This window comes from Polypterus senegalus, chromosome 5 (assembly GCF_016835505.1).
Source record: "Polypterus senegalus isolate Bchr_013 chromosome 5, ASM1683550v1, whole genome shotgun sequence".
In the NCBI taxonomy this organism is placed as follows: domain Eukaryota; kingdom Metazoa; phylum Chordata; class Cladistia; order Polypteriformes; family Polypteridae; genus Polypterus; species Polypterus senegalus.
The window spans coordinates 198,768,073-198,794,553 of NC_053158.1; the positions used below are offsets into that span (position 1 = coordinate 198,768,073).

The following is a 26,481-nucleotide window of genomic DNA, read 5'->3' on the forward strand; positions in this document are numbered from 1 at the left end:
GTCATCGTTCCCTTTATCCTGACTAGTCTCCCAGTTCCATTCCCACAGCATGATGCTGCCACCACCATGCTTCACTGTAGGGATGGTATTGGCCTGGTGATGAGCGGTGCCTGGTTTCCTCCAAACGTGACGCCTGGCATTCACACCAAAGAGTTCAATCTTTGTCTCATCAGACCAGAGAATTTTGTTTCTCATGGTCTGAGAGTCCTTCAGGTGCCTTTTGGCAAACTCCAGGTGGGCTGCCATGTGCCTTTTACTAAGGAGTGGCTTCTGTCTGGCCACTCTACCATACTGGCCTGATTGGTGAATTGCTGCAGAGATGGTTGTCCTTCTGGAAGGTTCTCCTTTCTCTAGAGGACCTCTGGAGCTCTGACAGAGTGACCATCAGGTTCTTGGTCACCTCCCTGACTAAGACCCTTCTCCCTCGATCGCTCAGTTTAGATGGCCGGCCAGCTCTAGGAAGAGTCCTGGTGGTTTCGAACTTCTTCCACTTACAGATGATGGAGGCCACTGTGCTCATTGGGACCTTCAAAGCAGCAGAAATTTTTCTGTAAGCTTCCCCAGATTTGTGCCTCGAGACAATCCTGTCCTGGAGGTCTACAGACAATTCCTGTGACTTCATGCTTGGTTTGTGCTCTGACATGAACTGTCAACTGTGGGACCTTCTATAGACAGGTGTGTGCCTTTCCAAATCATGTCACATCAACTGAATTTACCACAGGTGGACTCCAATGAAGCTGCAGAAACATCTCAAGGATGATCAGGGGAGACAGGATGCACCTGAGCTCAATTTGGAGCTTCATGGCAAAGGCTGTAAATACTTATGTACATGTGCTTTCTCAATTTTTTTATTTTTAATAAATTTGCAAAAATCTTAAGTAAACTTTTTTCACGTCATTATGGGGTGTTGTGTGTAGAATTCTGAGGAAAAAATGAATTGAATCCACTTTGGAATAAGGCTGTGACATAAGAAAATGTGGAAAAAGTGATGCGCTGGGAATACTTTCTGGATGCACTGTATCTATCCCTTGAGCAATCCTGGGTATGACGTTAACCTGCATACAGCACTGCAAGCAGATCCTCCCACCTTGTGGGAACTCAGGGCTAGGTGGCAGGATTGGCACTTCAGCCTCCGTAACAAAAAAAAAAAACAATCGCACTGTTCCATTCCATTCGAACTCGTGTAGTGCTGAGGCGTCACACATTGCACTCGGGGTCCTAGTCTGGGATCGTTTGTCATGTGATGAGTATTTCCTCTGCAAGTCTGCATTTCTTTTGGCTAAAACGTGAAATGAAGGAATTGTTAAAATGGCAGACTGACTGGCTGGTAACTATTAACCAACTCAGATTTATCTATTTTATAGACTACTGTAAACATAAACAATTAAAAAAAGTCTATTGATATTAAATTGAAAATGTTTTGTACATTTATGAATCCCCACACGTTTTTGAGCCTGAAATCACACTTCTTTGTTAAATTTAAGGGTTGCATCCTAACTGTCCCCCATCCTCCAATTTCAATCATGAATTTCAAGCCCCATTAAATATGTGGAATTAACTTTGGCATGAAACCCGAATTAAGCCGAATAACCTGGTCAAGGTAGAAGCCTGCTTTTTTCAATCATCCGCATTCACGTGTGCAGGTATTTTGTCCTTTGTCAGAACACTGTGATGTCATTAAACTGAGCAAGAAAAGGATTGAACATCGTCATCGGCCACAGTGAATCTAAAAGTAAACATGACGCCAGTGAATTTTCTTGTGTCTTATCAAAATGTATTTAGTTAGATTGGGGCTTTATTTATAAGTTTCTATTACCAAAGAAAAAGCAGGAAAAGGTCAAAGATTTGGGGCACTTTGCGACCAAGCCGGTATAATTATAATAAATGATTTGAAAAAGAAAAGGAAAATTAGATCCATCCATCCATTTTCTAACCCGCTGAATCCGAACACAGGGTCACGGGGGTCTGCTGGAGCCAATCCCAGCCAACACAGGGCACAAGGCAGGAACCAATCCTGGGCAGGGTGCCAACCCACCGCAGGGAAAATTAGATGTAAAACACAAAGAAATGGGTCATCTGATCTGTTAGCTTAGGTAGACCGCCCAAGACGGTGGTTCCTTCTAGATTTGAGGCATTCTGGAAGGAAGAGGCCAGTCCAGGTTGATGAACCACAGTGTCGGTCATTCTTTCTGCACGACGAGAAGAAGAAGAGAGCTCATTAGTACACAGTGGCATCTCCTTTGTCCGCAGATAATTACTGTCACCTAAGCCTTCAAGCTGTTCCCCAGCTTGCCCACAGCACACCGTTTTCTGCTTGGCTGTGAGACTGAGCCCTGCATAGGAACGGCATACCGATGCACAGACTACAGAGTCCTTAACAGTAACCCGGTTAAGGGTTTACATGGCCACAGAATCGGATTACTTGCAGAGAAATCTGCCTCAGCTAATTGGGGTTCTCGGAGGTCAATAAGTCCATTTCTATAATTGAAATAAGTGTTTATGTGGCATTTTAGAAATCAGGCCTCTGTGAATAATTGGGTTGTTGAAGAGCATGTAAAGGCACTGGTTAAAGACTCTCTGTTATTTTATGTCAAAGATGCCAATTCAATCATGTGTGATTCAGTCCTGTGTAACAATAAAATGAGAAAGTTTCCATGGGAGGTGAATATTTTTTATAGGCACTGTATTATTTATATGCCGTATAAATACATATTAATTTGCAAAGAAAGTGTGTGAATGTTTAAAGAAAATTCTAAGGATCTGGGCTTCTTTCCTGAGAATTGTTTAAAACCTGTTGTAGCTTGCTGCATATACTTAGCATTTTTTTGGTCGTGTGGTAAAATTACAAATATCAGCAGGCCAAATGTAAAATGATCAGTGTTAGAGATGCATAGAAGAGCCTGGAATTTTATTTTTATTGGCCTCAGATCTAATTTCGCTTATGCAGTTTATAAAAGTGCGAACAAGCTACCCCACTGCCTGCACACGTTCTTTCTGACCAATGAAAATTCAATTTGTTTTGTAAGGGAGTAATAGAGATTTTTGAAACCGCATAAATGATGAAATTGACTGAAGTTGCAATTCTGTGGGAAAGAAATGACATTTTAATGTGGAAATGTGGTTCTTAATCGTGTTGCAAGAAGGCGGAAAGGTAGAAATAGTTCACTAAATGGGAATAATCCGCCCAGAAAGTAATTTCCAAATCAGTATTGCATGTTTTCTATAGAATTGTAGCAAGAAGAAACAGTCAATTGAAATCCAGGAAGAAAGTTGTCCTTAATCACTTTGCATTTAGGTTAGACGCAACGTGATAGCAATCAGTATTACATCTGGAAATTCACTTTTTTTTTTTTTCTTATGGAAATAACTTGTTCTTGTAAGGGCTTGAATCATACCTGCATTGACTGTGTGAGTCACTTTCTCTCCAGGTAGTGGCGTCAAACTGGTAAGCTTTGATCATCACCAAGAGTAATACTTAGTATTTAACTTGAGGTCAGACACATTCAGATTGACACGTTTACCTTTTAGGACAATTCAATGTTTTGGTGCCACCTTTGATAAAGCCACTCCTTAAACAAACTCCATTCTTACTGAGACTTACTGTGTTAGTCTTTTAAGAAATAATATTATTAATAAAAATGATTTGGAACTTATCATTAAATAAAAAAAACTAAACTCAGCAGATTATCATAGATTCCAGGAAACCGCTCACCCATAGTCTGGCAGGACAACCCATTTTAAAAAGTGTGTAGTGAACAGCTGCAAAGACTCCATCCACAGGGCTTCTTCCTAAAAGCACCCGCCGCCAATCTGATTCAGAATCAAATTGATTGAGCGGCGACTTCATGAGGCAATGGACTCGTTTAGACAAGTGACCCTCGGTGAGCCGTCTAATTGTCCCCACCCAGTTTTAACCAAAATTCGCTCATGGCGGTCCCCAGACGTATGTAATATCTGCCTGGCTTCAGTGAGAGTAGCTCGTCTATCCCCGTTCAGGGAAGGATACTCTCTTTAGTGGGACGCTATCATCACATGTACAATCAACAAACCCCATCCGAGAATGTTCTTTTTGTGTCAGCTGATGAAACTCAATCACACCAAGCAATTTCGGTCCGGTTCTACGCAGCCACCATCAAGTCCATTCTGACCTCATCTCTGACTGTCTGGTTTGGTGCTGCCTCTGGACCTGTAAAACCATCAAAGGCTATGACTCACCATCTTTTCAAACCCCAAATAAGTTCAAGGTAACAAAGTGGGCCACGGAGATCATTGCTGATCCAGCTCACCTAGGGTATCGCCTATTCCAAGGACTTCCCTACCGCAAACACCTTCATACAGTGAAAGCTAAAACAACATGATACTCCGTTTTATTCCATGTGCATTTATTTTGACAAATCAGGTCTGAGCCGCTACTCAGTGTATCTGTATATGTGCACACTGGACTACCTGGACATTGTAATCCTACTTTGCTTCTTTATTTTTTGCATAATCCTTTGTATGCTGCATCATATTTTATCCTTTTATTTTATCTTTTGCATTCTGCACTGTCCAATACTTTCCAATAATTCCTAGTATATACATTCGTGCGCCTGGCCAATAAAAGCACACTCTAATTCTGATTCTGATTAGGTCCATCTACAGTATCTTGTAGTGAGTAGGGACCTCCTTGTGCCTCTAAAGCAACCGTGATTCTTCTGTACACAGTTTCAGCAAGGTGCTGGGGACATTCTATAGTTAGGGGTTCTTAAGCTGAGGTCCGTGGACCCCTAGGGGGTCCTTGGATGGGTTTCAGGGGTTCCAGGAGGGTTAGATAAAATTAACATTTATGTTCACTATACAGCCCGGTGCTGCTGTTTTAGAGTAGATGTAGTAGTAGTAGTAGATCTGTCCTAATTTTCACAAGAGTATTGTATTTCATAATTATAATGAGTTGCATTAAAAAGGAGTGTTTTTTTTTTATAGATTGTTCACATTAAATGTTTAATAATACTTTGTGTATGTCATGTGTATGAAACAATCAAATCTCGATAAAGCACATTATATTCATTGCATGCAAAGTTGTGTTGATGTGAATATTTCTAGGAAAGGGGGTGTATAGCTTTCATCAGATTCTTAAAGGGGTCCGTGACTCTCAAAAGGTTAAGAGTCACTGTTCTGTAGGGACATTGGTCCTTGCTGAATTGAAAGCATGACGTAGTGACTTTAATTTACTACAATGGCATACATGGTCTCAGTCTGACACTTCTTGGCAACAGCTTCAACAGAAAGTTGTCCACTTGAATGTGTTGCTGAAAAATCAGCAGAAACTGTCATGTCCAAGGAACCAAACTGACATGGCGTGGTTTATGACGTGGAGTATCATCCTATGGGAAGAATCAGTTTAATAAAGAGTAGACTAAGATAATAAAAGGGGTGCACGTGACAAGCAGTGATGCTGAGGTACACTCTGGGATTCAAATGAGGATTGGTTGGCATTAAAAAGGCCTAATGTGTTCCTAGTAAATGTTTCCCATGCTATTATAGTATCACTACCAGCCTGAACCCTTAACACAAGTCGGGGTAGGTCAATGGCGTCACATTGCTTACACCAAATTCTGAGTCTTCCATCTACATCTACAAAAGGCATCTTCAGGTGTCCCATTTTTGGTGTTCTACTTGCCTACATCAGCTTCATCTGGCTCTTCTTGGCTGGCAATGTGTGAATTTCCCCTTGGGATTAATAAAGTATCTATCTATCTATCTATCTATCTATCTATCTATCTATCTATCTATCTATCTATCTATCTATCTATCTATCTATCTATCTATCTATCTATCTATCTATCTCTATCTCTCTATCATATAGTGCCTTTCAAATCTATCTATCTATCAATCATATAGTGTCTGTCTGTCTGTCCGTCCGGAATGGTGGTCTGCTGCTGTAGCATTTTCAAGGTCTGACGTGTTGCATATTCACAAATGCCCTTCAGATAGCAGCTATAGTGTCCAGAACATTTGTGAATTTTCTGTTAACTGGACAGACGTAGACATTCTCCTTGGACCCGTCTCATTAATTAGATGTTTTTGATCACAGAATATCTACTCCCATTTTTTTCTTTTTTTCTTCCACACCCTTGATTTCTTATTTCAATCTTAAAACAACTGCATTCAGTGTTTTAATGGCTCCTTTTTAGCAATAAGATGTAAATGACAAAGGAGCCAGCAGTTCTTCATCTAGCTTTTTTCCATTTACATCTGTGTGTTTATCATGCACTGTTTGATTTAATAAAACACTTAATAGAAAAATGTGACAGACTGAAAATTATCTGTTTTAGGCTTCAAATTATTTTGATGGTAACGTTGGAAAGGAAGAAAATCTGATATATGAAATTTACATTGCGCAGACTAACAAGCTATTAAATAAAATAAGGTCTGAGACTGACAAAAGATTGGTTTCTAATTAAGTAATTGGGTTGGAATGAAAACCTGTAGCAACTGCGGCTCTCTAGGACCGACATTGTCCACCCCTGGAATATGGCCACATAGTCGGATTATTTGTGGAGAAATCTTCCTGTTTTAATCCAGTTCCTCAGAGGCCAATAACCTGTTCTCTCTATTCAGAATAAGGGTTTACACAACATTTTAGAAATTAGGTTTGTGTGAATAATCAGAAAAACTGAAAAAGTCATTTCAAGTGGTGTCTACTGAAGCGCTGTGACCTCCACTCGGCAGTTTCTGGTGTGTGGTTTTTGTTTTTTTCTTTGTCCATCAGGCCTTCATCACCACATAAAACTATACAAAGTTTTTTTTTAAACGACGCCATTGTCTGGCCTCCATGAAGTCTGTAGAAATCCCAGAGGGCAGGTGTTTCTGAGGTGCTCTGACCTGGAGGTGAATTTGCTGGGAGGTCCACTCTTGGGAAAATCTGCAGTTGCCTTGAATGTTTCCCAGTTGTGAATAATCTTTCTCACTGTAGAATGATGGACTTCATATTGTTTGGAAATGGCTTTATACCCCTTCTCAGATTGATAGGCAGCAACAATTACTTCTCTGAGATCATTCTTGCTGTCTTTCCTCCTTGGCATTGTGATATCGCACACCTGAGCGCTCCAGACCAGTAAACTTAGTTTTTGCTGTATAACTAATGACACAGTGTAATATGTCATGTGGTGGTGGTGTTTTTCTGAGGTTTCATTTATCTAATTTTAGAACCTGCTAAGCGCCAGATTTTGATTTATTATGAGATCTGATATTCGAAGAGGGTGTACTTTCTTTTTCACATGATGTGTCTATATATTAAGATGCAGCCATACAGCATGAGTGAATGTATATTTCTGCTGTACCTAATAAAGTGGCCACTGCCTGTGTTCTCTAGGAGTGCTGCTGTCTGGAGGTTGGTTTTCCTTCTCCTCTGTCATCCACTAGCCATTACTTAGTATAATCTTAATAGATTTATGTTTTTATGATTTGTTAATCATTGAGATTTTCCTGCCTTTAGTTGTGTTTAATATAATTTGTGCCTTTATATATGTAAATGTGGTATGGTTTAGCAATTAATTGGTAGTGCATTGTAGTTTTAAATATGTGTAAGCACTTCACTCTGTGAAGAGTGCGATTACAAAAATAAATTGAATTACATGAAAGGCCAGAACAAAAGCCTCATTCATAGTGTGTGTAGCAAACCCGTCGGTGTACCTCCCACATCTTAGACATGTGCTGTTACGTTAATTGGCAATTATAAATTGGCCTACTGTGAATGTGTGTGTGTTCTACTACAGTCAGTTCCTGTCTTGCTCCTGATTTATTTATTTTTTTGGTGATCACTTTTTCATTCCAATTAAAATTTCAACACCGCAGAAACCCCTAGCCTTCCACTGGTTCTGTCATGCCAGCCTCGTGAGGGAAATGTTAAGAAAGGGATAGAATTTAGGTAGTGGCCTGGCCAAAAACAACACTTTATGGGATTTCAGTATCCCCACGTCACCAACCTCCAGCTGGGCAACTGTTGCGGGAACCCCCTTTTTAACTGTACCGATCCCTGATGACCCCATCAGACCACACACACAAAGAGTTCATTGGGTTGTAGAAAGAATACTTCCACAGATTGTCAGAAAGTGAAGCAGGGGTGCCCAAGGAAGTCTAAATAAGAGAGGAGAGGTCTGGAAAGAGGGCGATACAGGGTGAAAAAGAAATATGATTAGGGCTGTCAATGAAAGGACTGTTCCAGAAAATGTGAAGCAGAGTGCCAGGGGGATGAACAGAGATGGCAAAGTAACGGGACCATTAGTGAGTGTTGTACCATTTTAAACTGAATATATGTTGATGGTTAAAGCTTTTGGAAGTAAGTGATATTCCAGGAGAGAGTGGTAGAGGATGGGAAGAAGTAAAGCCAATGTCACATTTCTCGACTTCTACTCGGAGGGGATGATGTCATGCTTGACGTCTGCAGTTGATGATCTCATAGCTTGAGCATGTCCGATTTTAGGGTATGTCGGACTCAATGACTACATATCGAGCTCCCTGCACGGTTTCACATTTCCAAAGTATCACAAGGTCCCCCTCTTTTTTTTTTTTTGTCAGCTATAACATGTTGGAGTCCATGTGAAGGCTTTAAAGGTATAGCAAGTTCACCCCCAGTCTTGACCTCCTGTTTTGACATGAGAGGAATGAGTCTCTTCTCTGCTTGCTAGGTCCATAACACCCATATTCCACATTGTATTTCATGAGGAGTACTTATAGACTGTCATCTCTCTTTCTCTCTCTCTCACACACACACGTCATCCCTAAGATAAGAGAAAAATGACACCTGTTTCATTTTGGCTGGCTAAAAACTGGCTAGAAGTGTAAAACTACACAACTGACAATCACAGTAGTCCACCGTGACCGCTTCCAACTCGCTCATCTTGCGTAATTGAAGTCTACAACTGAAAATCACTGGAAAAGCCACACAGTGTGACATGGCCTCAAATCTTCAGATCGAACCTATAAGGTAAATGTGGCAAGCAGTTTTACACAGAGAGTCTGCTGCCGTGAACCTGATGTTTTCAAGATGGACACTAGTTTCCTTCTCCCCTAGCAGTGGAAGAAGTGGATTCAGGAAAAGAGGCCACTAGAAATGTTAGTCCAAACAGCACCACAACCTTACATCTTAAGGGATATAAAGCTAACTTTGTTTTCCAGTATGCAAATCTATAGCATTGCATACGTTTTCCTCTTGTATAGGACGAGTTTATGCCCAAGGAGAACTTTATTTTGTGACCATACCTGAGCTTTATTAAACCCAGGGTAGCTCTGGTAGTTCTCAATAAATCAACTGGTGTCACCTAATTCACTTAGGTCTTCATGGTCCAACTCAGATCATTTTTGTGTGTTTTATAAATTGACACTTTATTTTTACGTTTCTGTTACTGGATTGCAAGCAGCAAATGCTTTTCTGCTTTGGCTGTGCAATTCAGCCCTGCAAAAGACTGGCATACCGATACTTGTGCTTCATGCCTTACACTCCTTGCTGCGGAAATGATAACACAGGTATTTTCCCCTTCAATAAAGTGTTGACTTAGGCTACTCATTGTTTTAAAAAAAATAATCGGACTACATGACACACATTACTTTCACTGTACTGCTCTGGAGCTTGTGTTAAGTTGTTTAGCACGTATGGTCAGCGATTTCTGAAACACTGAACGACATTATTTCACCCAGGAGAAAGAATAAAGCAATCATCTGAACATTTGCCTCTGGAAATGTATTTTGTAGACACTTCTGTCTGTGGCTGCTGAAAAGTGTTTGTGAAGTAAATATATGTACAGGCTGACAGACTGCAACAGACATGTGCTCACGACAAAATCCTTAACATTAACCCGGTTAAGGGTTTACTGTATATGGCGGAGAGGACAGTGTCGGTCCTGGAGAGCCACAGTGGCTGCAGGTTTTTGCTGCAACCCAGTTTCTTAATGAGAAATCAGTTATTGCTTTCGATGCACATATAGATTAAGTGACATTTTGATGCTTCATTTTAGTGGTCTGGTTTCTTAAGGTTCCCCACCCTTAATTGCTTATTTCAATCTTGAAACAACTGCATCCATCCATCCATCCATTTTCCAACCCGCTGAATCTGAACACAGGGTCACGGGGGTCTGCTGGAGCCAATCCCAGCCAACACAGGGCACAAGGCAGGAACCAATCCTGGGCAGGTTGCCAACCCACCGCAGGACATACACAAACACACCCACACACCAAGCACACACTAGGCCCAATTTAGAATCGCCAATCCACCTAATCTGCATGTCTTTGGACTGTGGGAGGAAACCCATGTAGACACGGGGAGAACATACCAACTCCATGCAGGGAGGACCCAGGAAGCGAACCCGGGTCTCCTAACTGCGAGGCAGCAGCGCTACCACTGCGCCCCCGCGCCACCCAAAACAACTGCATTCAGTGTTTTAATGGCTCCTTTTTAGCAATAAGATATAAATGACAAAGGAGCCAGCAGTTCTTCATCTAGCTTTTTCCCCATTTACATCTGTGTGTGTTTATCATGTTTGATTTAATAAAACACTTAATAGAAAAATGTGACAGACTGAAAATGATCTGTTGTAGGCTTCAAATTATTTTGATGGTAACGTTGGAAAGGAAAAAAATCTGATGTATGAACTTTACATTGTGCAGACTAACAAGCTATTAAATAAAATAAGGTCTGAGACTGACAAAAGATTGGTTTCTAATTAAGCAATTGGGTTGGAATGAAAACCTGTAGCAACTGCGGCTCTCTAGGACCGACATTGTCCACCCCTGGTACTGTATATGGCCACATAATCGGATTATTTGTGGAGAAATCTTCCTGTTTTAATCCAGTTCCTCAGAGGCCAATAACCTGTTCTCTCTATTCAGAATAAGGGTTTACACAACATTTTAGAAATTAGGTTTGTGTGAATAATCAGAAAAACTGAAAAAGTCATTTCAAGTGGTGTCTACTGAAGCGCTGTGACCTCCACTCGGCAGTTTCTGGTGTGTGGTTTTTGGTTTTTGTTTTTTTTTTTGCCACCTTTGTCCATCAGGCCCCCATCACCACATAAAACTATACAAAGTCTTTTAATTATTTTCTCTTCAATAAATTGCAGAATCTCTTTTCCCCCATCACTTTTGCTTTTTGAGTCAGGTTGATTTTATACAGGCAATAAGTTGAAAAGTCCCAACATGATTTGATAGCCACGGCCAGTATTTTTATTGTTGGGCTGCCTTGGAATGAAGATTTTTGGGCCCCACTTATTCAAGCAAGTTGAATTTCTTTTCATCCTAGGTGGCCAGCTGACTGAAGCAATCCAGCAGCTTGACCTAGTTTAATAAAATTAATATTGCTTTCAGTGATCTTTCCACTTTGGTATGAATCAGCATGGGTGAGCCCTTTCATCATATTTAATTTGCGGTTTGTTTTAGTCTCGTTTGACGACGCGCTTTAGTGCCAAACGTCAGGCACAGGATGTTTTAAACATTCCCACGGTGAACTGTAAAAGTAATTTTGAATTCTGTGCTGTAAGTCAGCTGCAGTAATGCCTCGGCAGAAACGAAAGAGGCATCGTCATACTGTGTCAGAAAGTACCACATGGCTTTTAAGTATGTGTCAGCTACTTGTATTCGACTTTGTTTCATCTCCGCAATAAAAACTTGAATTGAGACCTAATGTGTGGTGTACATAATAGAATGCTGATGTTTTGATATTTGAATTTTCTGATGTCAGTGACAGTTTCCTTCTAACAAGGATGGTGGGGTCTCCCCACTAGTGGATTCAGTGTGTAAGCCTGAAGTGCTCCAGAGGTAGAAATTTAGAAGCATTAGAGACGATTTGGCTAAATATACTAGCTTAATGCTTAGCGATTGTATGAAAGTAATAGGTAATGGCCTTGCTTTTTAATAGGCTCACTCCCGTTTTCATGCTGAAGTTAAAGTATTTTTTGACATAAGTATACACTTCACTGGAATGCTTATTCAATTTTTTTTATTAAGTTATATATATATATATATATATATATACACACACATACAGCATAATTCGTTCCGGAAACGTGCTCGCAATCCGAAGCACTCGTATATCAAAGTGAATTTCCTCATAAGAAATAATGGAAACTCAGATGATTTGTTCCACAACCCAAAACTATTCATATAAAAATGATTAATACAAAGTATAAAGTAAAAATACATAAAACAAATTAACCTGCACTTTACCTTTAAAAAGAATCATGGCTGGTGTGAGTGAGTTTCTAAACTCATGTGGGATTCCACCCAACAGGACGACACGCGGAAGAGTGTCCCAAAGCAATCGCAGTCTCCCAGCGCTGTAGCAGTTCACCATATAAGCGTATCCAAAAAGATCGCAGACATGCTATAAACGCCTGCCGTCGATGGGTGATACAAGGAACATTATAAAGATCCCACTACAATAAATAACAGCGCAGTTGCTGTTTCAAGCTGAATAAAGCTGGTGTTGTTGAAGTACTGAGACTCAGCTTTGTGTTTTGGGGCGCAAGGTGGGGACTCGCACTTCACAGCGCGCACACACGCAGTCACAATGCTGTAGTAAACAGTATACGCTCGTACGAATGTTGATTATATGAGTGAGGCACACAGACTCCGACGGAGAATAGGAGACATTTGCCCTCAAGAGGAGAGAGAGAGAGAGAGAGAGAGAGAGAGCAGAGAAGATCCATCAGCTCAGTTGTGATCACATGATGCTCAGCAGACAAAGTGTATCCATACTACTCGTATTGCAAGACATCGTTCGTTTATCAAGTCAAAATTTATTTAAAAAATTTTGCTTATCTTGCAAAACACTCGTAAACCAAGTTACTCGTAAACCGAGGTTCCACTGTGTGTGTGTGTGTGTGTGTGTGTATGTATGTGTATATATATATATATATATATATATATATATATCCTTCTATTTAAAAGCGGTCGGAATTGTCCTTCGTCCCGTGAGTGCTACGCAGGCGCGGAGTTTCACACACGCCCCGTCCATTTTGCTATGCACGATGGGATTTGTAGTTTCGTTTTTCCAGGTAAAAGATGATTTTCTACTCCAGACTGTGCGATATCTTCTTCTTCTTTCTTACTATATAAAAGCGGTCGGGATTGTCCTTCCGTCCGTGAGTGGAAAGCGTAGCAGTATTCCGCTTATCACAGACTTACTACTTGCAGTTTGCGGTATGAAGCGACATGATGTGAGCAGAGTTCTGGTGTGGTCATCGTTCCCTTGCTTTTGTGCGCGATGCGCTGGAAAAATAGACAAAATTATGTCTCTGGAAATAATTAATGTTGATGGAGTACAAATGCCTCACCGCGTAGTAAATATCAGGGGGGTTCAAAAGGGCGACCTCAATATAGAAAAAAAGTTTAAATTACATCACAAAAATAACAGAAACTACGAGTATTAAAGTAATAACACTCAAATGCAATATAACCAAATGAATGAGTTTGTATAAAATATCAAATTGATCTACATATTGAATTGCCTTAAGAAGTGGTCAAGTTAAAAGTCGGTCGCCTTAAAATAAATATATATATATATATATATATATATATATATATATATATATATATATATATATATATATATATAAAATATGTAATGCAGAACTTTAATTTGAGAGCCCAGTTTTCAAGGGCACAGCCATCCTCCTCATTGTATTTCCCCTTTTTCTGTTGAAAGTCACAGTATGCTGAGCTGGGCCGACCAGAACTTTCTATTCAATCCAGTTTTTTTCCAACTTACCCGGTTAATACCCAGATGTTCCCAGGACAGTTCAGTGTGTCTTGGGTGGTCCTCTAATGAGCTGTGCTTCCTAACTACATGTCAGATTCACCTCAACTGGCTCCTCTCCATCCAAAGCAGTGGCAGTTCTACTCCAGAAATCTCCCATAGTGCTGAGCTCCTCATTCTATCATGGAGCGTGAGCCCAATAACTGGATTTTAGCCACTTTTGATCTCATTTAGTTGGTTACTTCCCAGAGGCTCATGAGGATGGGGAATGTAGAATGACTGCTTAATTAAAATCTTCGTCCAAGGACTTGGCTGCAGCTTCACCACTGTGGCTTGGTTCAATGTTCAGCACATTTTCATATACAGATTGTAGCTCCAAGTGCCTTCTAATATATCAAAGAAAAAGTTAAATTAGGCAAGAATATTAACAAGTTATCTAGTATATAATAAAACACTAAGGTCTGTGTGTCTAGGCCCTTTGAGCAATCTGATTGGTCGGTTTGGCTTTGGTGACGCAAGGATATGTGAATGTGAGAAGCCCGAGGAGCAGTGAAGACATAGGTGGGGCAGAGTGTGCCGCCTTCAAAGATGGCAAGTATAAAAGTGGACAGGAGGGGAGAAAGGCACCTCAAAAATAATAAGAGTCTTAGAGCAAGGCTTTGCAGGAATACACTTGAGAGATGGAGCACCAGAGAAGAGACAATCGGACCCACAGGAATAAGGAGCAAAGATGTTGATGGTACATGCAGGGCAACAGAGAGCAAATATTTTAAATTATGCTATTACCTGCCTTGGACATAACACACACACACACACACACGTATAGCATAGTGGAGTCTAATATATATTATCGTATTCTAAGTCTGGGTGTGACCATAAGTTCAGAAACTTCCTTATTTGTATATTTTTGTTGGTCAGTCTCACTTATTTCTGCACTCCCTCATGAGCAGGACTTCACGGTACTTGTATTGCTTGATTTGGGGCAGCGGCTCACCCCTTACCCACTCATTTGTACACAAGGACAATACCATTCATAATGCTTAGCAAAAGAACATTAAGAGGAGACCTGATTGAAGCGTTCAAAATTCTGAAGAGAATTAGTCCAGTGGGCTGAGACTGCGACTTTAAAGTGAGTTTGTGGAGAACATGGGGACACAGTCGGAAACTTGTTGAGGGTGAATTTTATACAAACATTCTACAGACACGTGGAATTAAGTGGCCAAGTAGTGTGGTAGATAGTAGGAATTTATTGGCTTTCATAGCTCAACTTGATGTTATTTTAGAAGAATGAAGTGGATAGGATGGTGAGCTTTGTAGGGCTGAATGGCCTGCTCTTGTGTAGACTGTTCTTAGTAATGGTGCTTTAAAGATTACTTTAACCTGCTGCTCTGGCAGTTTCTATAACTATAGAAGAGCAAATGAGCTTGTATCCTGTGTCAGATCCTTAGTTTTGGGAGTATTTCACATGAATTTCTTCAGTTAATAGTATTGTAGTTCCTATCCCATTAGGATATCACTGGCATCGACTTTGGTTGAAGAAATGTTCAGGTTTTGCAATGTTATCCGACAGGATCATACGGTGATACCACCAGTCAGGACACTTTCTATGGTGCAAGACCGTATACATTTAAACACATTTGCTCACTTCTAAGTTAGATATGGAGTTCCGTCCACTGCTTAGACTACAATTTAAAAAGAAAAAGGCTTTTTAAAATATTCATAAGAAATATCAAAGTGGATGCCCTGCAGTAGTTGCAAAGAGAGTACTGCTACCTCACATCACCAAGAGGCTTTTTCTAGTTCTTGCTTATTCACTATCAGCACGAGGTGTACGCATTCTCCCTGTATCTGTGTAGATGGTTCTTTTGACACTCTGGTTTTCATTTTTCAGCACAAGAACGTGAAGGTCAAGCTGATCTTTGACTCTGAATTGCTCTGCTAGGTGTGTAGTTGTGCGCTGTGATGGACTGAGGCTTTTTTCCCCTGACGTGGTTCCTGTGAGCTCGCGGTCTGTATGACTTTTGGGTTTGTTTTCAGAAAATGAACTGCCTTCCCCATCTGGAATTTATTGTAAACATTCAACTGGGATTCAAGATAAACAGAGAAACAGGTTTAGGGTTCTTAAAATGAATGGAGATGGACAGAGGGAAGCCTCAGAGAATCTGTGAGGGGAGGATATGTTTCAACATTGAATGATTTTTGGAGCGCACACACACACACACACACACAAACAAGTGCCTTGGGAGGTTTTTGGTTCAAATTTATAAATGTCACCTCTTCAAGCCGATGCAATTATTTAGAAGTTTGAGTCCAGCTTTATCTCTTGCCATTGGAAAACTTCATTACACCGATTTATATTTAGTCCAGATGCAGTAACTTTATTCTTCCACAAGATGGCATGCAAAAAAAGGCTTTGGTTTTCAACATTTCAAATCAGTGTGTTGTGTTCTGCATATGTATGTATGAATATTATTCATCGGTATATGCTAACATATATGTTCCAGCATATAGTCATTTCTAAGAATTTTGTTTGTGCAGTTTTCTGTTCAGCTTAAATTCTGTGACTAAAGCAGTATGTCATTGAATTTAGATATCAAATTAGTGTATATGCCTGGTCCTAAGTTACATTAGTCAAGCACAGCAGAAATTGGGGATTACATGCTGTCAAAATTATTAAATTATAAACAATACTTTGCATCTACTTTTTAATCAATGCTGACAGCTAATTCTTTTTTCAATGTACTACACAGCATAGATTTAGTTAAAACTGTGGTCTAGCTTTGCCATTTTTATCGAGTTACTGTCTCTCCCTACATCAAGCCCCCTATGCCTGCAGGCACCCCTCACTTCCATTAGTGTGTTATTAATAATATTAAGCAGATTTCTAAATGCCCAGGTAATGTGCATAAGGTCAGAGGACTGTAAACTACAAGGACAGTGGCTCAGTGTCCTTTGTGACCTTAAGCGGCCTCATATACAAACAGTGTACAGTCTGATCTTGAAGTTATTTTGTCAACTTCAAAACATAAAAATATGAATTATATATGTGTGTGTGTGTGTGTGTACTTACATATACTGTCTCTCTATTCATTTAGCTGGCTACGTCTCTCAATCACAGTATGAATCAACGCTCTCCGTTGTCTTCAGATCTCTCATAGCTTACTTCACTTCTGCCATGTTCAGTCCAGTATCTTTCTTGATGGTGTTTTGCCATTGAGTTCTTGGGTGGCCACTTCCTCTTTTGCAATTGACCATTCCATACATGATGTCCTTTTTAAGCAACGATAGGAGAGTTTTTGCTTGATTTCTGGTTTGATCCATTCCTGGGACTGCATGATTTGTTTTCCTGGATGTCCACGGAATGCGTAACGGACGTCTCCAGCACTACATTTCAAGTGCATCCATCTTTCAACTATTTGCCTTTCCCAGCGTCAAGATGTTCACAGCCATATTTTGTTATTGGGAAAACAATTGCTCTGACCAGTCTGTATTTGATTTTCAGGCTGCCATGTTTGTTCTTCCAAATGTTGTTCATACTGACCATCAAATCTCTTCCCAGTGCCACCCGTCTCTTAATCTTAAGGCTGCAGTTGCCATCGCAAACAATTTTGGAACCGAGAAATATAAAATCTTCAAAAACTTCAATTTCTACATTGTTGATCTTGATGTTCGTATTTTTTGTTGCTGTTGTCGTGATGTTCAGGTATAGTCCAAGCTTCTCACTTTCTTGTTTAACTTTCAGCATTCATGATCAGATATTTGAGATTCTTCTTGTTTTTGGCCATCAGGGTGGGATTGTTGGTATACCAGAGGTGGTTGATGTTTCTGCCACCTATTTTCACGACAATGTTGAGCTCATCCTGTACATGTACTGTATATGTGCATTTGTGTATCCATTGACTTAAAAAATATTGAATGGCCTCTTCACTTAATGCCATAGTTCATATACTTCTTTAAATAAAGGCATTCACAGAGAGTGTAAATTAGAATTTAATGGCACAGTCTATTGATATGCAGTCGGGCAGGACAGGACACTTACCAGTGAAGCAGGAGCCTAAGGGATCAGTCGACATTGATGCTCATTATCACCTTACCACCATTTACCACTCCTACGGTGTTAATTCAAATCTTCTTTAAAAAACATGCAAGACTGAGGAGGTATTTTGAATACAGCGACAGTTACGCTGCATTGCAGTATTGTTAAATGTATGCGTGTTTTAGTGTATGACATGACGCATGATTTTCGCATGCAAACTTAAATTGGAGAGCATTAAAAAAAAAAAAAATGGAAGAAATACAAATGGTGATTGTGATACAGTTAGGGAAATTAATGACTAGATGGACTGCAGGTTGAGGCCTCCATAAATCAAAGTACTATTTGATGTTGGCTGTGCAAGGGTTCGTGGGAAGTTGGGTGAGCAGTTGGCACACATTACAGTGGCACAGTGGGATTACCTGCCTAACTGAAGGCTTGCAAAGATATTTCAGACTCCCGAGGCCTATACCTTCTCTTCCTTACCTTCCCAAATATTGTCATTAGCGGTACTTTTCTTACCACAATTTAAAACCAAGTACAGTGAAGAGCATTTTCTACATCAAAGTATGCAAGCCCTTATCTATTTTTCGTTTTCTTTGTATGATCCTTTTGTTGTAAAATTAATAAAAAACTATGTGAGTTCAAAAAGGTATATCTAGTGACAGTGATTATCTGTAATCATAACAGCAGTCAAGGTTAACACGGGCCCTCTGGGATTTTTCCAAACATCATTTTCGTCAATTTCCTATCACTGGAAATTTGTCCACCCATGTTGTTTGTCTATTTTACTTTGAACGGCGCTCACATTTTAATGGAAGGCTCAAATCATTGACCACGGGTGAGATTTGACTGCGGGGCAAAATATGGGTGCAGTAAGCCATTCTCGCATGCAAAACAAAGGCATTATTTTGTTTCAAATGAAGTTACCATCCACCTTTCTAACTCGAGCAGTCCAGCTGATTCAATCAAGTCATTTCTAAAATGCAGAAGACTTGATTCCATAATTCCATAATTGACCAACACAAAAACCAGCAGCCGCAGTATTTTCTGGGGACTGGGACTGAGGAAAAACACTTTAAACTGTTAATTTCTTTATTCATTGGTTTAAGCAGTTTTCGTTCCGTTACAGCAATTTGCATGATGTGAAATAAACTTGCTTGTTTTCTATTGAAACATTCATTGTAGACCGCACTGAACGGTAGTTTGCTCCATTTGTTTTACAGCCGCTGTATTATGTTCTTTGTGTCTGTTATTGCAGATGAGCCCTCCAGTCCAAGCGTGGATCACGATATCACACACATTCCAGCCTCTGCTGTGATTTCTGTATCACCAGCCATAACTGCAAGTCCCCCTAGTCCAACTCCTGTCATTCGACGGCAGCTCTCTCATGATCAAGGTAAAGGCGTGCTGAATTGTTTTGGTGGGGCAATGTCTATGAATTGTATGGACATGTCCATTTCTGTTACTAAATAAAATGATTGAGATGAAGATTATCAAAATAGAAGATTTCCCTAAAGTATATTTCTTTTTATTTCCCTCCCAGATTCCCTTCGAATCAGCATTTCTGAATCCCAGCCTGTTACAAAAACAGAGCGCTCAAAGTCATACGATGAAGGGTTGGACAATTATAGAGAAGAAGGGAGATCGTAAGTTTCCTTGATGTTTTCAGTAGGATTGAATAAATTTAAACAGCTTTGAATCTTAACAAGGAACAATGTGTGTTGTCATTGCAGACGATCCTCCATTAAACATGTGTCCAGTCTGAAAGGGTTGAAGAAGGTGAGCTTTTTATGATTTCTTTCTGGTTATTTTTAGGAGGCATTCAAAGCAGCAGTCTAGAAAACTACAAAGGGATCACAAGCTTTTTCCTCACAGATTTGCTTGCCTAGTATACGTTGTCTATGTAGAACAGGAGTCTTCACATTCACGGTCCTGGAGAGCTGCAGTGGGTGCAGGTTTTCATTCTAACCATCTTCTTCATTAGTGACCAGTTTTTGCTGCTAATTTTTCATTTTAATTAACTTGACTCAGATGCCTTAGTTGTTTCTTTTTCCTTAATGAGGAGCCAAACAATAATGAGACACAAAACAAGCTGCAACATCACCAGCTAAGCGTTATCTGAACATAAAGAAAGGTGAGGGCCTCAGTAAGGTCGATCTGTCAGGTCACCAGAAGATCTTGACGGGGTTCTTAGTAAAAAAAGAAAATCAACAGTTTTGGAAATGTTTGCTGTGGCAGAATGAGAGCAGCAACAAGCTGTGGAATTAAGTAATTGGTTTAATTAACGCCTCGCAGTTAGGAGACCCGGGTTCGGGGGGTTGGCACCCTGCCCAGGATTGGTTCCTGCCTTGTGCCCTGTGTTGGCTGCGATTGGCTCCAGCAGACCCCCGTGACCCTGTATTCGGATTCAGCGGGTTAGAAAATGGATGGATGGTTTAATTAACAGCAAGAATTGGCTTCTCATTAAGGAACGGGTTGGAGTGAAATTGGCAGGAGTATGAAGCCCCAGTTTAGCTGGTCATCTGTTGGCTCGTTTCACATCTCATTTCTGTTTGGCTGCCATTTAATGAAGAAAAGGAATAAATTCAGAGGACTGAATCCTTAAAAACAGGGCTATTAAAATGAGAGAAAACAAGTTAATTAGCAGTAAAAACTGGTCACTGATTAGGGAAAGGGTTAGAATGAAAACCTGCAGCCAGTGTGGCCCGCCAAGCCCGGAGTTAGACACCCGTGATGTCAAACTAGAGGTCTTCAATCACGGTCCTGGATGGCCGCAGTGGCTGCAGGTTTTTGCTCCAACCAGGTTGCTTAATAAGAAGCACTTATTGCTCAAGTAACACTTCTGCTTCACTTTAGTTGTATTGCTCGTTAAGATTTTGAACTCTTATTGCTTATTTTAGTCTTAAGCAGCTGTATTGTTGGTTTTTAATTGCTCCTAATTAGCAATGACGTGCAGATGACAAAAGAGACCAGCATTTTCCATTTAGCTTGTTACTATTTATACCTGTGTGTATTTATCATGCACTATTGGGTTTAATTAAATACTTGGAAGAAAAGAGAAAAAAAGTGAAGGACTGAGAATTACTCATCCATTTTAGCCTTCAAATCATTTGGATGATATCCTTAGAAAAGGGAAGAAAATCCAGGACATGAGGGTTACCTGACATAGCAGAGTTAAAGCACTAACACGCCATGAAAAAAATTATTGGCAAGAATTGCTTTCTGATTAAGCAACCGGGTTAGAACAAAAACCTGCAGCCACTGTGGCCCTCCGGGTCTGTCATTGAGGACCCCTTATGTAGAAGGTGCAAGTTTTACCCCCTTGAATCATTTGTGTGTTAAAAGAAGAGGTTGAACTTAATTGGTTATGTTAAAGAATTGGGGGTAATGGCACCATGTTTTTCAGAGTTATAGTTTAAACCTGTCGTAATGGTGCAGTAATGTTGTGAAAAAAATGTATTAAACTGGCTCTGAGCCATGTGGGGTCCTTTTTTGCCACAAAAGATGTAATGGAGTGATGTACAATGTATTGATAATGGATGTATAAATAAACTCTACATTTAAACTAAAATAAAGGTAAAGGTTTCTTATCCACAACAAAAAAATAGAAAAGAGGGCTACAGACAAAATGATTTGACTGTATATAATCAGGTGTGTCAGATAACAGGCAAAATGTTTTGTCTCTGCCTTTTTGAATGTTATTTTATTGTGTTAATGCATTTTTAGCTGTTTCTTTAAATATGTATTATATATACATGCATTTGTGTGTGTTGTACAGAAAGAAGTATGTTGTCTACATTTCAATGAGAAAAAATGCATGTGTTCGAGTCCCAAAGTTGAAGCCCTTTTTTAACTAAATAACACAAAATTCATTTAAACTGAACACAATCACTTCAATGGTTAATACTAATTGTCAAAATACATTTTAAAGAGTCTTTTTTCCCTTCATTTATTGAATGCACAAAAAGTAACAACAAACACGTAACTGTAGTAGTATCATATCAAATGTTATTTGTCACATACACGTTATACATACACAGTACAACGTGAGGTGACTTGCTGTGCTGCTCAGCTCCAAGGAACTGTGCATTTAAGAAGAATATAAAAGGTCCATAACAATAGTACATGACTTTATACATTAGAAAAGTCATGAATAGAGTTTTAAATACTGCATAAATAACATACTTAAGTCAAATAACATTATAAGAGAATTAACAATAGGGCTGCACAGTTAAGCCATCAGGCAAAGGTGGTGGCGGCAGGCATCCTTCAGTAAGTGAGAAGGTGCTGGGGAAGAAAAAGAAAATGAGGCACCAATTTCTCTCAACTTAATTTTTGGTTTATCTGTGACTTCTGTCTGTCTGGGTAGATTAGTGAAATGTGAATAATGTTATGTGGTGTAAGTGCCCAAACAAGAGTAATATATTGTGCTGAATGAAAGTGGTGCAGCATTGTACCTAAAATCCTAATTATGGCACAAGGAAATGCCGCATTGATTTGCCTAACTGTGCAGAAGATACCTCACAACTCGAAAAAGGGCAATAAATGAAACCACTTGTAGCGCAAATCATTGCATCTCAGAGGAGGTTTATATAGATATGGTAAATATAAACAGCATCCACCATAATAAATGGATGTCTGTGTGTCTGTCCAATTGCTGTGTCTCTGTCATTCCAGCAGATGGTGCAGCACAAACATTTTTAGTAATGAAATACACTGCGCTTGTCATTCTAATAGATGGCACATCACAAACATTAACATGATTTTTATTAATCCCATACTGAATAGCGTATAACAGAGACCGAGACATGTTTATTGTATGGTGCACTGCAAACATTGATGTTGAGGTCTACATTGGTTACTGAGATTTCAACCAGTCTTTGACGGTTAGCACAGATAGTGTTTGCAGATTTCTCTTCCCTTCCTCAATCTGTGCAGCATCACTTATGATACCCAAGCCACATATACCTGTTCTGCAATCTTCGGATTTGGAGAGCACGTTTCATGTTTGTGGACTGCATAATGTGTATTAGCTATTTTTCCATGCATACGTGTCATGAGCATGTCCACTCTATATCTGGTATAGATTATCTATCAATTGGCAAATAGTAGTGACCTCCCTATCGGCCCTTGAGCGCGCTCTGTTTCTATGAACTGGTGGCTGTTTCCATTTAACCCCATAACCTCATTACCTTCCTGTCAATGGCAATTTCCACAAACATGTCAACTTCCTTTTATTGTGTGTTCAGTTGTAAAGGTTTACTGTGTGCTTCCATTTTGGAGGATGACTGCATTAATAGAGCACCGTTCCTCCAAAGTCTCACGTTTGCATAATTAAATTGCATGCGCACTCATGAAGGAATGCATCGATAAGTGTTTGGGACATTTTTAAATTGTAACACTAATATTCTGCCACATCCACTCAATTTAATTGGTCATTATCGAATGCATCAAACACCTTTTGAACAATAACAGCGGGACTTGTTTTGTATAAAGTACCGAAACTGACTGACGTGGCGAATCATCACAATAAGTCAAAATCCATAGTAGGATTTCATACTACATAAAGAACCGCAGTCTTGAACAGTGAAGGCTGAGAATTTGTGTGGATCGTTGCAATGGAATTTTATGTGACTTATGTGACCTGGCGGTTGTAATTTAACCCATAGAACTGAAATATTGCAGTGAAAGGGGCAGTTTGAAACTTTTGCATTTGGAACTTTACAGTTTCATAATATGCATGTATGTAGTCTTTACTAGGTGCAATGAAGACATCACTGGTTATTATCCAAAAAAGATTTTTCTTCTATAAAAGTAAGAGTTAATAAGCTGCTTATGTTGCCATTCACATATTAAAAAAAAAAAGCCTATCCAGACTAAGTTCCATAACCTTTTTGGTTCCAAATTTATATTTGAAAGTGATTTACCTTTAGAGAGTGCACCTCCAAAGCATAACAAGGCCGTAGAATAAATTAAACTCTTCTAATGCAAGATGCCTTTTTAATAGACAAAAGGGCTGCAGAGATCAGCACAGGATATCACAGTAGCTCAGTGTTGGCCCCCACACAGTAGCACGGAGTGAATGCAAAGAGCTCAACACCAACACTGAACACTCTCAGTCCCGCCGCTGCCGCTTCAATAGAGCCGTGACTGCACTTCATTGGTATGCTCTCCTTGCAGCTGCATAGTCCCAGTCTGCACTGCGAGAAGTTGAAGGTTCACAGCCTGCCTAGTCGTGGTATCCAGCAAGGAAAAGTTTAGCACATTTCGGAAGAGTAACAGGGCCTACTTGCCTCCATTTTTTTCCTGAACTGTGGGCCCTCAAAAGACTGGAGGAACATGGGAAGTATGTCTTTGGTAAAGGAGGAGTGGCACAGTCAGTTTGTAAACGTTCCTTTTTAGTGATTACACGCTCTTGTATGGATTTTAAACAAGAGTCTGCTTTTTTGTTTTTCTTCTTAAGGCTCTCGATGGCCAAAAATCCACAGAAGACTCTGGTTCCAGAAGGAATTCCTCATTAGACGTCTTCAGCGATGCAACAAAAGACGGTTGGCTTCACTTTCGGCAGCTCAACACAGAAAAGACCAAGGTACGGGGTTTTAAGTATTGATTATGTTGTTAAAAACTGGTTGCTAGACTTTGTGTTTGTTTCATTATTCCTTCCTCCTCCTCCTGTTTTATACAAATATATATATATATATATATATATATATATATATATATATATATATATATATATATATATATATATATAATGTGAACTTTCTAACTTAGCAAAAAAAAAAAATGTTGGCATTATGGCTTTCTTACACATTCTTGTTTGCATGGTAACCATAAATTCTACTGTCTGTTTGAGGACCTTGTGTTTCAATTCTGTTATGCTTCATACAAAATATTTACTAAATAATAAATCCAGCCGCTGTACTGTTAAATTAAGCAAAATTCAGAAATGAATATATATGAGTAGTACACTACACGTAACGTATAGAGCTCAGGTCGTCTTCATTCTGTTGCGCTTGGACTTTTCCCCCCCCAGTATTTTCAAGAGAAAAGAAAGTTAGCATTCTATTCTGTTTACTGAAAGCCGTTACAGTGTTTTGGCCTTGTGATAAACAAATTCCTTTTATGCGGCTTTCACAGAATGTAAATGAGGATTTTTCTCCCACTCCTACTGATTTGGATTTATAGCTCATAGAAAGACGCTGGCAATAAATAGCATAACAGTCATTTGCTTGTCAGGTGGAAGTCTGTGGCATTTTAAAACTGATGTTAGCAGGCATTGTAATGTAGTTGTGGTTTCAGTTAATCTCCTCACATTTTATGGTATATTTCTGGTATGTGCATACTTAGTTGAAAACATCTCCTATTAATTAATTGTTAAGGATATTTAGTTTGAGTTCAGCTCTGATCTTGTATAATTTTCTTGACGTCAAGTAAGCAGACTGAAATTTTTGATAGGCAACATGTAACTTGCGGGATGTTGTTTTATACCCATGATGTTAGATTCCTATCCTAAATAGCCAATTTACTTTTAGACAACTGTTTAATTAAAATCAATAATTTATATAATAATTTTGCAATATGCTGAAGATTACAGTTCAATATCATTTTAAATACACATGAAAGTCTGCAGTGGACTGGCACCTTATTACCGATACCAACTACCTATCCTCAACCTAATTGGAACAAGTGTGTTTACGTACTGGAATAGCAATTACATAAGAAGAACTGATCAGTAAGCAGAAGCTTGTTCTGGTAATTTAAACAGTTTTCTTATTATTTTTTTTAAGTTTGAGCTTGGTTTGTAAAAGATTAGCATAGTTTCTGATTCAGTGTGGGGCTTTTGATGATTGTGATCAGGCTTGTGATGCAGGTTGTCATTTTAAACATTCAAAGCAACATCTCATGTAGTGCCATGCTCATGAACGACAAGATATTAGTAGAAATAAAGCTACTGCTGTTGTGCTTCCATTCACAGCTGACAGACTTGATGTTTTGTTGTCCTCATAAAGGAATCAAGCGAAAGTCCAAGTAATATTAAAGAAATTGGAACAAATTGTGACGAGAAAAGGACATAAAGCCCAGTAACTGAATGGAAATTTACTATAAAAATAATGTACATGTATATAGCGCTTGTCTCACTACTCATAGTACTTTATATGGACAGAGGAGAACCACTTTTCCACCAATGTGTAGCACCTACCGGGATGATGGGACGGCAGCCTTTATTGCTCCAGTATGCTCACCCCACATTAGCACTTATGTGGTGAAGGTGTGAGAGAGAGAGTTAGCCAATTAAAGAACAGGAATAATTGAGTGACTAGACTGGATGAGGCCATGATGGGCAATTTAGCCAGGACAGCGGGAATATTCTACTCTTTTTTTCAAAAGATGCCCAGAGATTTTTAATGACCACAGAGAGTCGGGACCTCTGTTTCATATCTCATCTGAAGTAAACTACCATATTTACAACAGTGTCCCTATCACTGCACTGTGGCATAGAGATCCACCACAGGCTGTGCTCCCCTTGCTGGTCTCGCCAAAAGCCTTTAACACTAAAATTACCAAAGCCTACGAAAAAACCTGTAAATCCGGCCCACCTTAAATCCCTTTGCACCTCTCCATCAGCGTCTTTTGTCTTGTAAATGTGCCTATCAAGACAAGCAGCCTACTATTCCATCCCCCCACCGTCACAGAACGGGCACAAAGTTCTCCC

At 39.6% G+C, this 26,481-nt stretch overlaps 1 protein-coding gene across 10 annotated transcripts in view; it reads left to right on the forward strand.

Moving 5' to 3' along the window:
• LOC120529798 (rho GTPase-activating protein 21-like) overlaps positions 1 to 26,481 on the forward strand; it is a 408,601-nt gene that overhangs the window by 347,682 nt on the left and 34,438 nt on the right. For all 10 annotated transcript variants that reach the window (XM_039753942.1, XM_039753944.1, XM_039753943.1 and 7 more), the window contains 4 exons: positions 19,024 to 19,161; positions 19,309 to 19,411; positions 19,499 to 19,544; positions 24,229 to 24,354. In XM_039753942.1, coding sequence (XP_039609876.1) covers positions 19,024 to 19,161; positions 19,309 to 19,411; positions 19,499 to 19,544; positions 24,229 to 24,354 — 413 coding nt within the window. The remainder of the gene's footprint in view (positions 1 to 19,023; positions 19,162 to 19,308; positions 19,412 to 19,498; positions 19,545 to 24,228; positions 24,355 to 26,481) is intronic.